Source organism: Sardina pilchardus, chromosome 8 (assembly GCF_963854185.1).
Source record: "Sardina pilchardus chromosome 8, fSarPil1.1, whole genome shotgun sequence".
Taxonomy (NCBI): domain Eukaryota; kingdom Metazoa; phylum Chordata; class Actinopteri; order Clupeiformes; family Clupeidae; genus Sardina; species Sardina pilchardus.
The window spans coordinates 2,256,040-2,272,959 of NC_085001.1; the positions used below are offsets into that span (position 1 = coordinate 2,256,040).

General features: G+C 41.2%; 1 protein-coding gene across 3 annotated transcripts in view; it reads right to left on the minus strand.

Moving 5' to 3' along the window:
• LOC134088374 (NACHT, LRR and PYD domains-containing protein 12-like) overlaps positions 1–15,881 on the minus strand; it is a 36,304-nt gene extending 20,423 nt beyond the window's left edge. For 2 of the 3 annotated variants that reach the window (XM_062542312.1, XM_062542310.1), the window contains exons 1-7: positions 15,772–15,881; positions 7,554–7,629; positions 6,558–6,753; positions 4,609–6,397; positions 4,279–4,452; positions 1,626–1,799; positions 617–790 (exon numbers count right to left, since the gene is read on the minus strand). In XM_062542312.1, coding sequence (XP_062398296.1) covers positions 617–790; positions 1,626–1,799; positions 4,279–4,452; positions 4,609–6,397; positions 6,558–6,753; positions 7,554–7,629; positions 15,772–15,842 — 2,654 coding nt within the window. In that variant the 5' untranslated portion in view covers positions 15,843–15,881. Of the gene's footprint in view, positions 1–616; positions 791–1,625; positions 1,800–4,278; positions 4,453–4,608; positions 6,398–6,557; positions 6,754–7,553; positions 7,630–11,617; positions 11,738–15,771 lie in introns of those variants that run through there. The other variant, XM_062542311.1, reaches the window with a different exon arrangement.
• Positions 15,882–16,920: the final 1,039 nt, after the last annotated feature.

Genomic DNA, 16,920 nt, shown 5'->3' on the forward strand with positions numbered 1-16,920 from the left:
TAATTCATCAGATGCTTAACCGCACAGAGACATTCTTACAGTGGTTGAAACTGTAGGTGAAGCGGATGAAATGTGCTTTCTTTGAAAACAAAGCTTACTGTATGTCCATTCAGTGAGACCCCCCCCACACACACACACACACACAAACAAACAAACAGAAACACACACACTTTTACAACTGCTACTACAGCTGCATTTTCAATATTTAGAAACATCAGAGCATCTTAAACCCAATTCACACCAAAGATTCCTGACGCGACCAGACCAAGTTGCAACGGTGTGAATTAGAAGTTGCACGTAGTTGTATGCCGTCATAAGCCGCCGCAGAGCATTCAACATGTTTAGTTGCAGTTGCAAAGTTTTAGAACGTTGCGTCTCGTCTCATCACGAGTCATTGGTCTGATTTCTACTTTACAATGAAAGAGCCTCACTGTCGTCCACACGCTACATTCTATACATTTCATTAAAGTGAAACTTCCAAATGGAGCAAAGAAAGGACCAGATATTTCTAGTTCAATGTTAATGTAATCAACAAAATAATGACTGATTTGATTTTATAACATCATCACAGCAACACCACCAACTCTTTTATGCGAAAGCAACAACACCCACTAACCGTAATGTCTGCAGTGTGCAGTGGGGATCCTGCAGTAAAGCACACAGCTGAGTCACTTCCAAGACTCCTGGTATGCGCTCACTCAGATCCAGCTCAGTCATGAGTAAGGGGTTTGAACACACAGCTGAAGCCACAGCAGCACAGGCTTCCTCAGCAGCACTACCCTTCAGGAACCTGTACAAATAAGACAACAAACAACAAACCATTTATCTCACCTGACATAAACCTCACTGATTTGGGTCTGACTTTACTTTCGCTATCTTAACATCCTTACAAATCTTCATTATCCCAGGCGCATAGTTGAAAGAGTTTTGGTCATTGGTGTGTTTTGAGCATAACATCCAATAAACCAATGAGAGCAACATGTGCCATTCAACACATACGTATATATATATAAATAACGTCTTACACTTACTTATTTTCACTATTGATTGACAAGGGGTTTTAAATTGTAGCTTGAAAAAAAGCTACACTTACCCCAATAATATTTGCATGACACAACAAAAAGCACCAAACAAACCAGTCGTGCTGCCTTGGACTCGTTGCTGTCTCGCTAACTGTCACATTTTATGACAGTGCACCCCTAAGACAGCTGCCTGTGAGATTTAAAGCTGTAGCACCAGACCAAGCAGGTGTAATAATAATATTGGGGCCCCAAGACTTCAGCAAGTGAATCAAATGAAATGATGACCTGCTACATAGGCTTTCTTCAGGGGAAAGGATGCATTGCTACCCACTTGCGTGTGTATTTTATTATTGAACCTACTTGGTCTGGTGCTACAGCGTTAAATCTCACAGCCTCAGTTTTGTCTGCAGGACTTTAGCTTATCTGGTGGTCCTTTCAAATATTATCTTTATGTCTGGTCATTACAGACCAACTGAATCTACAGACAGTGTTTCCACCACAACAAAACTTAATCAGCTTCAGGAAAGATCTCAAGCCTTTGACAATCTTTGACTGGACAGTCAACTGGACTGTCCATTACTCTTCTTCCAGAAATATACTTACTGGATATTTCTCAGTGTACACTGTGGATCCTCCTTCAGGTCTAAAAGCAGTTTAACTCCTGATGCCCCTGGATCATTTCCTCTGAGATCAAGCTCTCTGAAGGAATTAGGATTTAACCTCAGGGCTGAGGACAGACCAGAATAGCCCTTCTCTGTGATACTGCAATCAGACAGCCTAGAAGGAAGGAATACTTAATCAAGACACCAGACCAAACTCCAAGTACATGTAAAGCTTTTGTCAGCAACATTTTTAGGTAGCTTTCCTCCTACAAAACTGTAGTTTGGTAGCCTAGAAATCTAGACGCCCCTAGCGGCAGCAAATGTAATTTGGCTGGCGGGGCAGTCTAGCAACGCTCCGTAGAGCTAAGGAGCTGAGAAATGGAAAATAAAAGCGGGCCAATCACAGCGTGTATAGAGTCAGTGTGGGTGGGCTTAACATAATGGTGACTGACATGCGACCAGAAGTTGCGACGGTAACGCATCCTGTTCCTGTTATTTGAAAACAAGAAGATGATTCATTTAGCGTTATCCTATTGCATGGAGAGGGAAGGTTACGCATCCTGCTACTTGAAAACAAGAAGATGATTCGTTTAGCGTTATCCTATTGCGGGGAGGGAATTTGAAAGACAACTGTTTATCCCACCCCTCCGATTGAGCCCTGTCTACGGTGAGTGTCCAGACCCTACATCTTGATGTGGGTCTGGCTCGTCAGGCTAGTAGTTTGGTTGACTGTACAAAGAAAATGGCTCCTTGTGAATTAATTGACACCTTGCTGATGTGAAGTTCACTTGTGACGTGTGTGTGTGTGTGTGTGTGTATGTGTGTGTGTGTGTGTGTGTGTGTGTGTGTGTGTGTGTGTGTGCACACAGATATGATAAATGAGTGCAAACCTGACATGAACGTTTCAGTAGATTCACTAATGGCAACTCAATGTGTTCATACAGTAGGTGTGAGAGACGGCGCTTTAGTTTGAGGTAGTGCTAACAATAATAAAGAAAGATGACAACCTTATCTGTTACTGCTGATGAAATGTAGATCTGTGTAATCTATTTCCAAATCTAAACCACATTTATGCGGAATGCTGCCTAATAGACTGTAACACGATGAGACCAATGGATAAAACAGGCACCTTCAGAATGCGTAAAAGACGCATCAGCCAAGGCAGGTCTAACCTTGAGATCACACAAACCCAAACGCTGTGACCTTGCGCCAAATGTCTTTATTAGTTTATTAAGTACAAATGAGAATGTAATGAGGAATGAGATGGCTAACTGTAGTAGCGTTTAGTCCACTGTCTATAACAGCCTAATTTAGAAATCACTTTTTTTTTTTCACTGACCAGCTTTGATACGGTCAACTATCGGTCAAATGGTCATCTGTTAACATCCCTAACGCCAACTTCATGTTTACCATGTGCATCGTCAGTTGATGAATGGCCACACTTAGAGGTAATGCAGAACAACAAGATTAGCTTATTGATCATGAGTCTAGGCCTTTATTTGTACTGTATATTGTGGATTGTGGGATATTGAAAATGATAATGCTTCAAGGTACAGGCCTATGTTTATAAATAAATGGACACGTAACATGTGCATATTTCCATTTTTTTTCGGAAGTGATATAAAAGTAAAGTAGGCTACTAGTTATTTGTGTATAAACACTATCAGTGTGCATATAGTAGGCATGGTCAAACAAATGTTGAATGCAGTGTGTGTTAGGGTGGTTCACCTAATTCATTTTCACCAAATTTTGCCAGATTGCTTTTTCCCTTGTTTCAATTGGCACTGTAAGCATCTGTACCAAATATGGATTCAATTGCTGCATATTTAGAGGTGGCACACTTTTTCAAAATGTTGACGTTTTTCATCTACATAATGTAAAAGCATCAGGCTTCCCTAGCATTGGACAACATTTGTGGTATCTGTTGGAAGAACTTGTCGGCCTGGCAGTTTTCTCATTGACAATGAAGAAAAGGAGAATGCTGAGAAATCTTGAAAGACGCCCTGGGAAGATGCTCAAAATACTTGATGCCAAGTCTTTCTTCTGCAAGAGCAGTACAGCTACCATCTCTGGCCTCATCACATGCCACTCAATCCACTTCTTTGAGATTCTTGGTGGTGGGCATCTGTGGCCTACTGGGTAGGGAATTGGATTTGTGACTGAAGGGTGGCCGGTTCAATCCCTGGCTGTAGGAAAACGAATTGGTTGGGGGAGTGATTAAAACAGTTCTCCCAAATCCACATCCATGATCTCCCACATCCACTACTCCAGATGTGTAGGTGTACTCATAGTGTGTGTGGGCTCCTAGCTTGGTGCTCCAAGTGTGTGTGTGTATGAATGTATGCACACTACACCTGGATGGGTAAAATGCAGAGAATTTTTTTTTTGACAGAACAACCTTCCCCCTTCTTGGCCCTTCTTACCGAAGGCCAAATTCCTTGAAGGTATTCAACGCCTGTGCCGGTAAGATGAGAAAAATCAAGACCGAACCCGTCGGGTCCTGTTGGTTTCGGGCAAAGATCTTCAGCTCTAGTACAGATGCTTCAAATGTCAATAGGAACAAGGCAAAATGCGATCTGGCAAAATTTGGAACATTTTTACTTATACCATCATATTGTAAACTACCCTAGTCTATGTGTGTGTAAATGTCTTACCTGAGTGTCTCCAGTGCACAGTTTGAGTTACCCAGTCCACAACATAATTCTTGGACCCCAATGTCTCCAATATTGTTGTCACTGAGGTCCAGATTTTTCAGCTTTGAAGACACTTTGGTGAGAACAGATGCCAGATGCGCACAGCTACTCTCAGTGAGCCGACAACTGTTCAGCCTTAAGGGAAAAACATTCCACCCATTACTAAACTCTCTGGAGAAGACTTTAATACCATTAGTATATTAGTGTAGTTGTGCTTCTTAATCACAGTTAATATCAACTTAATTATATTACTCCCTCCCTCCCGCCAATACGTATTGCTATCCTACTCACAGAGCCGTTTGGGATTCCTCCACTACTGGTCCCAGCCTTAGGAGACATTCATCAGACCTGCTGTACTTCTTCAAGTCAAACACATCCAGTTTTTCTTCTGACGTCAGAAGCACAAACACAAGAGCTGACCACTGTGCAGATGAGAGTTTGGCTGCTGAAAGTGCCCCTGCACTCAGGAAGCTCTGGACCTCCTCCACTAAGGAGTGATCATTGACTTCATTCAGACAGTGAAACAGGTTGATAACTCTTTCTGATGATGGAATCTCCCTGATCTTTGTCTTAATGTAACTGGTTATTTCCTCTTTGCCTTCCTTGTGCACTTTCTTCAGTAGGCCACGTAGGAGTCTCTGGTTGGATTCCAGAGAGAGGCCAAGAAGGAAACGGAGGAAAAGATCAAAGTGCCCATCTTCATGCTCCAAGGCTTTATCCACGGCACTCTTCTGCGAAGTGGTCATGGAGTTGTGCACTGGTCTGCTGTCAACAGCTCTGGAGGCCTGCTGAGGGGACATGAGATCTTTCCCTTCAGTTATAAGCATCAGAATCACATACAAAGCTGCAAGGTATTCCTGGATGCTCAGGTGCACAAAACAGTACACCTTTTCTTGATGAAGGCCTGACGACTCTTCTTGAAAGATCTGGGTGCAAATTCCACAATGTACTGCTGCTTCTTTGACATCAATACCACTGTCAATCAGGTCATCTTCATAAAATATCAGGTTCCCTTTCTCCAGCTGATTGTAGGCCAACTTTCCAAGAGCAAGGAGACTAGACCGGTTCCACTGTGGATCTGTGTCATAAACTCCTTCAAACTTCATACTTCTCTGCTTGGTTTGAAATACAAGGAAAAATGTGTACATCTCTGTCAAAGTCTTTGGAACTTGCTCAACTCCATGCATCTCAAGAAGAACCTCAAGAACGTTTACAGCAATCCAGCAAAACACTGGTATGTGGCACATAATGTGGAGGCTTCTTGATGATCTAATATGAGAAATGACTTTGCTGGCAAGATTCTGATCACATATTCTCCTTCTGAAGTACTCCTCCTTCTGAGGGTCGCTGAACCCTTGCACTTCTGTGACTCTGTCAATATTCTCAGGCGGAATTCGATTGGCTGCTGCTGGTCGAGAAGTGATCCAAAGGAGAGCAGAGGGAAGTAGATCACCCTTGATGAGATTTGTCAGGAGAACATCCAATGATGTGGTCACTTCAGTCAATATTTCATTTCTCCAGAAGTCTAGTTGGAGTCGACATTCATCTAGACCATCAAAGATGAACAACACTTTGTATTTTCCCAGGCTGGGAAAAGTTAACTGCTCGACTGCTGCACCACTGAAAAAGTGGTGGAGAAGATCAATTAATGAAAGATGTTTTTCTTTCAGGGTGTTGAGCTCCCGAAAAGGCAGCGGAAATATGAAGTGGACATCTTGGTTTTCTGTTCCCTCAGTCCAGTCCAGGATGAACTTTTGAACTGAGACAGTTTTGCCAATGCCAGCTATCCCCTTTGTGATGACACTTCTGATTGGCTTGTCTTGGCCAGGTAAAGGTTTGAAGATGTCTCTGCATTTGATTGATGTCTCCTGTCCTGCTGGTCTCTTGGATATGGACTCAATCTGCCTGACTTCATGCTCCTCATTTACTTTCCCACTTCCTCCCTCTGTGATGTATACCTCTGTGTAGATCTTTTCTAGCAGAGCAGAGCTCCCTTGCTTGGGCATTCCTTCAGACACACTCTGATACTTGTTCTTGAGATATTTCTTAAGTTCAGTTTGACAGACTATATCCTGTTGATCTAATTAAAAAAAATAGCCATGTTTAGCAAGTCACTGACACCATAGACATACAGTTCATATATTTCACAATAAATTAAATACAAGGCACTGACACCAGTGTCTCTAATGTAGTGTGTTGATGAAAACCAAAGCAAATACAAATAAAGGCAAACTTCTTACTTTCCTGTAGTTTGTCAATAATACTGTTCTGCTTCATGTTCCTCAGGAAGTGCAGAGCCATCTTGAGAGCCCCTTCACTGGCATCATTCTCATCCTGCTCTTTACCCTCAAAGTTTTCTTGGTAATCTGGACTCACAATCTCCTTCAATCTCTTCAACTCATTCTTCACAAAGGTGATGATCTTCTCCTCAAGCACCTGGTGTATAAATATCTGGTTACACTATGCGGGGTTTGAATACAGTAAGACCGTATTGTTACTGTTCTGTACATGATGGCAGCCTTTTCAGGCTACTACTGCATGTTACCCCCGTTTCTTCTTCAACTCCACAATCCTTGCCTTTTTCACATAGTCCATTTTCCGAGAGAACACAATCGGTTCTATCTAGCTTGAGTTGCTGCAGACAGCAGCTAAGGCAGTCAGGCATCTACAGAATGATCTACACTCTGTTCTATGTTTTGTCTTATTCAAGTTCACTGGATCTTAGAAAATCCATGTGTTCTACTGTGGTATCGAATTTGGCAATCATGAGAATCATGTAATATTACTAATATTGGTGCATATGTGCAGTGGGTCTTTGTTGTGATGCCCATATGTGTGTGTGTGTGTGTGTGTGTGTGTGTGTATGTGTGTGTGTGTGTATGTGTGTGTGTGTGTGTGTGCATGTGTGTGTGTGTGTGTGTGTGTGGGCCGGGGGGTCCGTTGTGGTGGGTGGGCAACAGATCAAAAATCAAAACCAGAAATCAATGGTTCTGCGTCATCCTCGTGGGGCTACATGCCCATCAAGAGTTTGGTGCAGCCCAGTCTTTCAGTGACCCGGGAATCTTTGACACAAAATGATTGAAAAAATATCTGAAAGAAAATAAAAACTCTGACTAAACCCTGATGACCGCTAGCAGCAGTCATAATAATCAGCTTCATATTAATCATGAAAATACTATTATCAAATGTGTGCAAACAGTTTTTATCAGCAAAGTACTATATGGTTGCATCCAAACCTGGAATACGCGCTTGAGGTCCTCCTGGGTCAACTGGTCACTGACGCCATCAGGTTTGCTTCCTTCATGTTGGTCTCTGAGTATTTAGCGTTAAAGGAATAGTGTTAGTAAGCCATCTTACAGTCCTTCATGCTAGGAGATTATTCTGAAACTTATTCTGAGAATGTTGCAGTGTTTTGCGCACACCCTTGGCTCCATAAACGGAATCCAAGAGTGTACAGCTACACACACAACACTACTACATCCAATCAAACTGGTGGTGTTAGTTGGCACCCATGGAGCACTGAAGGAAGGGGTCTATCTATTTGCTGCTTGAGCCCTTGCCCCACACATACACACACAATGAAATAATTAGTGTGCTTGCAAAAGCACACTATTGTTATCCGTGCGTTTCATATTATCAAACTTATTTATCTTAAGTCCAACTCTTGTCTCCCTATCTTGTCCTAGGGATTTGGAGCTAGAGACGCCGTTCCACCTCTCACGCGTGCGTCCTGATGCGAGGATGGTGGCTTGTATACAGCTTTTTGATACGCCTTGTCGTTCTCCCGTTATTCCAGTTTTTCCGGTCGATTTTTTCCCATAGGAATGAATGGAAAAGTGATTTTTGAGCGCTGATGCCCACACATTTTTCCACCTGTAGCCCAAACCGTAAGACATAAGGTCATGAAATTTGGTACGCTGATAGAGGAGACTGCCCTGATTGACACCACCAGGTTTCATGCTCGCCACTCTCACGCCCTAGCGCCACCAACTGGTCAAAGTTGGAAAATGCGTTAATGCCCGTAACGTTTGATCCGTATGGCCGATTTTGATAAAACTTATACCATTTGAATCCTTTGACTCAGCTGATTCCAACGCACTATATGACGTCATTTTCCGCCATGATGGATTTTCCGTCATTTTGAATTTTGTCCAAAGTCAAAGTAAAGCGACTCTGGCCGCATAGTTTATCCGATCGTCATGAAACTTGGCACGCGTGATCTACAGACCAAGGCGGATCAACCGCCTTGATTTCGCCTTCATACGTCCAAGCGTTCGCCTGTGATAACCAATTAAATTCAGCGAGCGAAGCCGCCAAACAGGAAGTGGGCCTATCTTGGAAATGCTGTGACGTATGAAAGCCATATTTGGTGGGATGACTTGAGACCCCATCCAAAGCACCCTCAATAAATTTGGTGTTATTTGGTCTGTCGATGGCTCTATAATTAGCAAAAACGTGTGTGTTGGTGAATGTATACTATTATTCGGAATAGCTCATCTTAAATTGCTTAAGTAATGCAAAAAGGACATTCCAGAGTGATTTAAGATACAATGTTGATATTTTTAAAAAAAAAATCAAAGTATGCCAATTCTTGCAAATGTAACTTGCATGACCTCCATCATGAAGTAGTTGTTATGACACAGTTACACCCAGCTTGGTTACATACCGCAACATCGTACCAATGTTATTGTCTGACCTAATTAGCTGGGATATTCTGCAACGGTGCAATGCACATGATTGATTTGGATTGTCCGCAACGTTGTCTCACCCCGAGACTGAGAATATCTTAACGATGCCATGGCCCCGAGAGGCAAGTACGGACTTATTCGTTGTTAACCCACATTGATGTCCAGGTGCAATTTATAGTTGCAATCCCACGAGTTCTCACTGTGACGGTGTTTCATTTTTGACAATTTGTAATGGTTTCTCTTCGTAATGAATTACTATTTAGGAGATTGTAATGATTACAGGACATTGTTTTATATATTTGTGATGTTTTGAGAGGAATTCGATTTTATTTCTTGCTATTTACCATAATTGACCGGAGCATTCTGGGTAAATCACTCTGTTAGAAAGACCGCTCCTGCACGTATGCACCAGTCATTATGTTCGTGCACTTTCTGAGCGAGAGAGACATTGTGCTATCTTTGGCGTGCGTGTGATGATAATTGACCATAAAGTGAGTTTGACACCTCATTCCTACATGTTTATTGTTTAGTCAATAATATTGTCACGGTCTGAGCCGACCAAGATTTCGTTTATGTTATTGCACTCAGTATTTACCAGTCATTTGTTATGTTAGAGCGCCATCTACTGGCCTTATCAGAATCTACTTTGGAGTGAAAGTAGGCTAGTAAATACTTCCTGCTTAGCGTTAAAACGAGAGAAGTCACTGAGATGATTCACACTGGTTGCTGTCTCCGGACAATTTATGTTTTTCACCTGCTATAGTTATTTCTTACCCATACGAAGGCAATGCCTGTAAGTATACATTGTTCTAGTGAAATATGTGTTTAGACATAAGTACAGAAAATAAGATATGTGAGAAAGATTTCTTTGTTTTTTGATATGGCGGTAATTCGCTATATGCGTGGCTAGACAAGACAAATGAAAATAGTTTATTTTTGTATTGACAGTTTTACAGCATAAATGAAGGAAAGGAGAAAAAAGTGAAGATTTCCTGCATTCTTTGTTCGTCCTTGCCTAGTGATTGTAAACTTGCTGGATAGCTGAGCTAGCTCAGAATTAGTGAGGCCAGTAGCCTACAATATTTACTGTTCAGCATGTTGTAACGTGCCTGAAACATGTTGTTTAACGTCTTTAGAAGATGTAATGGAGATTAGGCCTATTGTTTACTTTCGCTTTGCATTTTTATATGTAGGCTAGGCTACTGCTTTTGTATTCGTTGTGTATCCTTTGAATGTGCACAAGTTTACATCTGTATTAGCATGTAGAATTCATTATAGTTTGAGTGATTATGTAGAAAAGGCCGGGACATTTGTGTGTTCGCTGTGATTTAGCATTTGTTGCGATATTTCATGTGGTAAACTCGCGTGCCTTCCTGTTAAGTTTCTTATTTTTGTTAGTACCTGCAGAGACGTGCAAGTTCGTTGTGCACTTAAACAGAGATAATTAATTTACCTTTTGACAATTCCTGCAGTTATCCTGAGTAATCCAGTCTTTGACATTCAGAGTTGCGAGTCATTGATGAAAAGTAAGTTTGTATTTAATTCACACTGGTATGCAAGAGGTTTGCTAATATAGTTAAACTTGCTCTTGACATCATTTCCATGAAGTAATATAGTGTAAGCGTTCTTTGAAATTATAATACTTCATGTGTTTCGCTTAGGAATCTACCGTTTAGCGTTATACTGTTGTAAGGATGTTGCATTTCCAAATAGAGGAAGTTTTTAACGCTATTACACCGTACCATTTTACGCCGCTAGATGGCGTAATTGACCACATAATAACTGTAGTCACGAACAAAAAGTTTATATTAAAGTGTATAAATAGCCATACCCATATTTCTCTGTATGGAAATCCTGAATGTCTCTGCTGGAACAATACAAAGTTAAACCCCATCTCTTCTCCGTCCTATATTCTAACCGATATACCATCCAGTATATTGCCACTACCTACCCGAATCAGTGCAAACCTATAACCTCCCCAATAATAATAGTAATTATAATTAGGTAAAAATAATAGTTTCCGCTTTAGGGAGAAATCCCAGAATTCCACTACAGCTAAGGAAAGTGGGAGCTACGTTTTTCGACTCAAGCTTATGTGTGGAGACTTAAACTGGGAAGTTTGGCCCACTTATAGCAGTTAACAATTCTAGGTCCAATTAATTACATCCAACACAAAGTGTTATAGAAAGTATTACTGTGTGTTTCATTTAACTATTGTTCATGGTAAACATTTAATTAATTTAGGCTATGGGTGGTATAGGTGAATTATTACCACACAGTTACTATTTAGAACTACGTAATCCTTAATTGAGATTTCATTGAAAGTGATAGGTTGAACTTTTAAAAAGGGGTTTAAAAACTATTTTTGTACTTTCATTTTATTATGTCATACTGAACTGAATTCTAAGAGTTAAAAACAAAGGATACAATAAATGTTTTGTGATTGTTGCATTATGCATAGTATTTCATTTAGGATAAGCTATATCAAAGCAGGTAGAAGTAACTGTAGTCACTTGACATTTCTGAGGATTTACATATTTCCACCAGGGCAGTGGTAAAGACATTCTTCAGTGGAGGCACCACAGTTAATCACGCTATCAACATCTTCTTACCTTTTCTTCTGTTATTACTATTCTTTAACTTTATGGTAGACAGCGAGTCCAGCAAATGGAGAACCTAGGATCCTGTTTATGTTTATGAATGTGACTCCAGTATATGTTGAGACATACGGGTGGAAAAATAGGTTACATTTATATAATGCAAATGATTAAGTTAACAATATCATTGAATATGTTGTACAAACAAGAAGAGCGAAATGGTAAACTTTTAAGAAATCATCATCCACATCATAGTTTGACGCTGTGTGGGGTTATGGACTTGACAGTTTTGCATGGAATTGCCCATACAGTATACATATTTAAGCAATATAGCACGAGTGGGAGGAGTGGGTTGTTGCTAGATATTCCCACGGGTGTTGTTCGGCCGTAGCCTCCGGCCTCGAGGCTACGGCCAAACAACACCCGTGGGAATATCCAGCAACAACCCACGATCATGAGTGCTATATTGCTTTTATACAACAATTCTACCACTTCTTTTTTGCGCTAATTTCCCATTATCATGTAAACGTTTAAATCACTAAAACTGTCTTGTTTGTAGAACTAACTTCTCTCCGCCACAAATTTCTACTACTTGCAGGACAAACTGCCGTTACTAGTTCTAAATGGATGGTTGCTATGGCCAAAGGCCAGTCGTTAGTTCTAAAAGCACGTTGCTATGGCCAAAAGCCAGTCGTTAGTTCTATCTCTCCCGTTGTCAAGCAATGTAGAATCTAGCCTAATAAACGTTAGCTGGCATTGCGTCTGGTTAGGACATGCTTTTAGCTTTGAAACATCACTATTTTACTTAGCCTACATGCCATCCAACTAGCTAATATCCACCTCCGTCATATTCTATGTTCTGAGCGTCTGTATTTCAGCTTGGATGCAACGTGACAGTTCGGTTTACACTTGACAATTTGACATTGTATCGCGGAGTGATTTATTATTAGCTGTGAAAAGTCAGAGTGGATTATCGTGGGATATCTCAACTCATGGAACGTCTCTCGGCCAATCAGAAACAAAGAAACTGCTTCATAGAACCCAATTGTTGTATAATAAGATTTGACACATTGCAGTTTTTTAATGCTGGGGTTATTTATAAATCAAAGAATTGTGGGTAGATGTGGGTGAACTGTGCAACATGCAGTTTGTGGACATGAGGCAGACGTAACAGACAGATATTTGTGTTTGAGGGGGTGATGTGTATGTGTGTGTGTAAGTGTGTGTGTGTGTGTGTGTTTATGTGAAAGTCTTCGTTGCTGGTCAACTCAGCGACATGCAGTTTGTGGACAAGAGGCAGATGTAACGGACTGACGTTTCTGTTTGAAAGAGTTGTTTGTGTGTGTGTGTGTGTGTGTGTGTCTTTGTTGCCGGTGTACAGTATTTCTGAATATGAATGCTGTCTGGACAGGAAATGGCACAGCTTTTATCACATGCAACCAATCCAAAATCGATTTCATATTCAGAAACGTTAACCAGTAACAGCCTGGTTGCTTTGACATATCAAAACCAAATTTTATCCTATTACATCATTTGAACAGGTGAGTCGTCCTGTTTATTTTACCATCCATTTGAGGCTATAACACGTTGCAACTTATTCAACAGTGAGTAAACTGCGGATGTTCCCGCATAACAGAATAGCTATACTCCTAACATTAGGCTACTCGTATTTGTTCTAGAAACATGCCTAGTTCCTTAGGCTCCCTCCTTCCTTCAGTGGTTACTTGTTTCATGCTGGCTACACGTGAACAACTCATACTTAATTCAACACAAGGTCTACAGACCTTAGAGGTGTACATTTCATTTTCATACATCAAAGCGTTAGCCCTTGACAGCCAATCAAATTCTATGTTGAAGCGTCCAAACAGGAAGTGAGGTCAAATCTCGGAGACGCTTTGAGGTATTGAGACCATATTTGGCGGGATGATTTTGGACACCATCCAAAGTAGCCTCAGTAAATGTGTTGTAATTTGGCCACTAGGGGGCGCCGCAATTAGCAAAAATGCATTTTGGCTCATATCTCTTTACGTCTTTGGGATGACATCTACATTTTTACATTGGAGGTGCTCTGGGCCATACCACTGATGAACCTAGGCAACTTGTCAGGTCAGTGTAAGAATTCGGCAATCGAGGGCAACGCCGCCAAACTCGAAGCAGCTTCGCGTCTTGGCCAAACTTTGGCGCTTTGACCTGAGGACGAGCAGTCGCGTCTCCTGCCGGGCGCTGTCGCGGCGCGTCTGAGCAAGCACACTTCGCACTTTCCCACCGGGAAATGCATTCTAGTTCATACTTTTACTACTTCATAATGGCCCTCATTTATCAACCGAGCGTAGAAACCAGCATACATCTGAGCGCAGAAATCATCTTACGACAGGGCTCATGTGTGATTCATGAAATGTTCGTATCACTCCAGCGTAAGAATAAACGTGTGTTGATAAATGTGGCGACTGGAAAGAAGCGTAATTTAAATATCACGCCCCTATATGCTCGATTTAATGGCCTCGCCCCTAGAATTTACGACATGAAGGTGCATTACACTTCCAAAATAGAAACATTTGTGATCTCGAGCCACATGATGTCCAGCTGAACCTTGTTAATTTTGACAACTAGAAGTGTCATCAAGGAGGGCAGGAAACTATAGCGTAAGCGCAACAGACTTTATTGTAGCAGAGAACGCATCATACTATCATCATCATTACAAAACCATACAACAGTGAAATGTGCCCTTTGAAAATAATTTCAAATATATAATTCATGAAGGTTGCGTTTGCCAAAGAGAAAGTAATCGTCTCCTATACGGCTATCCTCAGAACGGTAGATAAAACAGAGTGGCGACACTCCCATAGACCTCCATAGGAAAAAATGGCAGTGCTTTTTCCAGGCATTTCCATTTCCTCATTATGGGACTTTTGGAACTATTTACAGCCAATCTGGGGGTCAGGATTTGACTGGTTAGCTTCGCCGATTAGCAAGGCACTTCCTCGTCGCCATTTTCCAGAAATCCGGTCCGGTGCCATTTCTCCTGAAGGCCCGATCAGATTATAGGCGGCATGCGCTATGAAACCCATTCATTTCAATGGGTTGAGAGCGCAAAGGCATTTTGCCGCTTTGCCGCTGATGCGCTTGCCGCGGTCAAAGTTGAAACATGTTCAACTTTGACCGCGGCGCGCTGTAAGTGAATGGTCTTTTGCGCGGAGCCCAGCAGTAACCATAGAAATAGGAGCGGTAACAACAACAAAAATCGTAGAACGTTATCTCAACCAAGAGCAACCTAGCGGTGAGCGCAGCGCATGCCGTCTATAATGTGATCGGGCCTTCATGCTGATTGGTGGCTGTTCCACTCTCAGCTCATGCACGAGCTTAGTCTGGGCACGAACTCTCCTTTTGTGCCTTACGTCAATCAGTAACCTGGCACTTAATTGGCTAAGTAAAACGGCACCGGAAACAAGCCCCTTGAAACGCCATGTTGAGGCCTGAAAAAATCGTTCAATTTTGGCATTTTTCACTAGCCTAGCATTTTCATTGAAATGAATGGGGGCGGGACTTGTTCACTTTCTCCAGTTATTATAATACCCCCATGATTACACCTTCTAGCATCCAGAAGTACATCCCACCCTCCTGCAATTCAGCCATTTAGCACAGGTTTTTTGGAATTTTTGATCGTGTGGCGGCAACATCAAAGAGAGTCGCAACTCTCTCTTTCTATGGCTCTGGCTATCCTAAGCCATCAAATGTGTCAATATAATAGGCTATTACAGGAAATAGGCTGCACATGTACAGGAAAAGTGTTATGTCCGAGATATTCTATGAATTCAACTCTTCAACTTTCTAATCCACCGACGATTTACTGCTGCACGGTGCTATGCCGCCTGAAAAACTTGAGTACACAGGTTGAGACTAGACTTGAGATTTGAGCGTAGCCACCGAACACCTTCAAATAGATAAATACCATGCTTTGCGTGGAAACAAGCGTACACCTGTTTTTGGTCGTACGCACGTTTCATAAATGAGGGCCAATAAGAGGTAATTAATGTGCCAACATTGTCAACACAGCTAGCACCACTGTCAGTTTTGCTCATCTATTCTCAATGTTGTAATAAATTATACTGTGACTATTTCAACAATCCAGTCACACAGTGCTCATTTTATTAGTCTGTTTAAGGACTTGCCTTGTTCCATCTGTGACATCATGTTTGATCTCTATGAAGCGATCCTCTGACTTGTCACTCTTCATGGACATACATGTGGACACAGGCAATGGAGGCCTCTCATGATGGAATGAGCTGTGGTACAAAAAACGTTGATTCTTCAGTTAACATATCATACATTTTCATGGTATTTCATGAAAATAAAAAAATATCCTCAAATTGTATAACTGCAGTGTGATAATGATTGACATGTCTACTTCAATAGATATATATATATATATGTTTATACATATATTTGTTTTTTTTTTCAATTATTTATTTATTTGTAATTTCTCTCTTTTCTTCTGTAATGGATCGTGCGACCTCTTTAACAACAATGACCACCTTCGTTGTTGTGTGGCAATAAATAATTGCCATGGTTACCAAACTCATTCAAGAAGTGACTGGACACTCACGATCAGAAGTCCATTCCAACACATGCAGGTGATGGGCCTAGACAGCATTAGCTTTGAAATGATGCTAACGCTAATGAAGGAGGATTTAAGCCTCACAAACCACATTAGATTTACAAACCATGCATCTGATACAGCCTTATAAATTTGCCAGCAAAACAGTAAATTAGCTTATTTCTCATGCGGTCAGTTAGCATAAACCTTGTTGTGTGTGTTAAAGGCCATGCCCTTGGCACACATACAGTACACACAAAATAAATAAATTTTATTTTTAATTAATAATCATTTAGGAGGTCAGCAACAACAACAGCAACGCTGTCAGTTTGAGCAATAAGAGTTGATTTGCTAATCTATCCACACTGTTTTCATCAATTATACTGTACACTGTGAACATTTCAACAATCCAGTCACAGAGTGCTCATTCATGTGAGTCTGTTTATGGACTTGCCTTGTTCCATCTGTGACATCATGTTTGAACTCTATGAAGCGCCCCTCTGACTTGTCACTCTTCATGGACACACAAGTGGGCACAGGCGATGGAGGCCTCTCATGATGGAATGAGCTGTGGTATAAAAACAAACTTTAGCGTTTCCCATACGTTAACTAATCTGTGGCGGGTCACCACAAAATCAAAACTGGTCATCACAGAATAATGCTCTGTGTTCTACTATTTAAATGAGATTAAAAAATCCTTTCAATTCAATTTCAATTCAGTTCT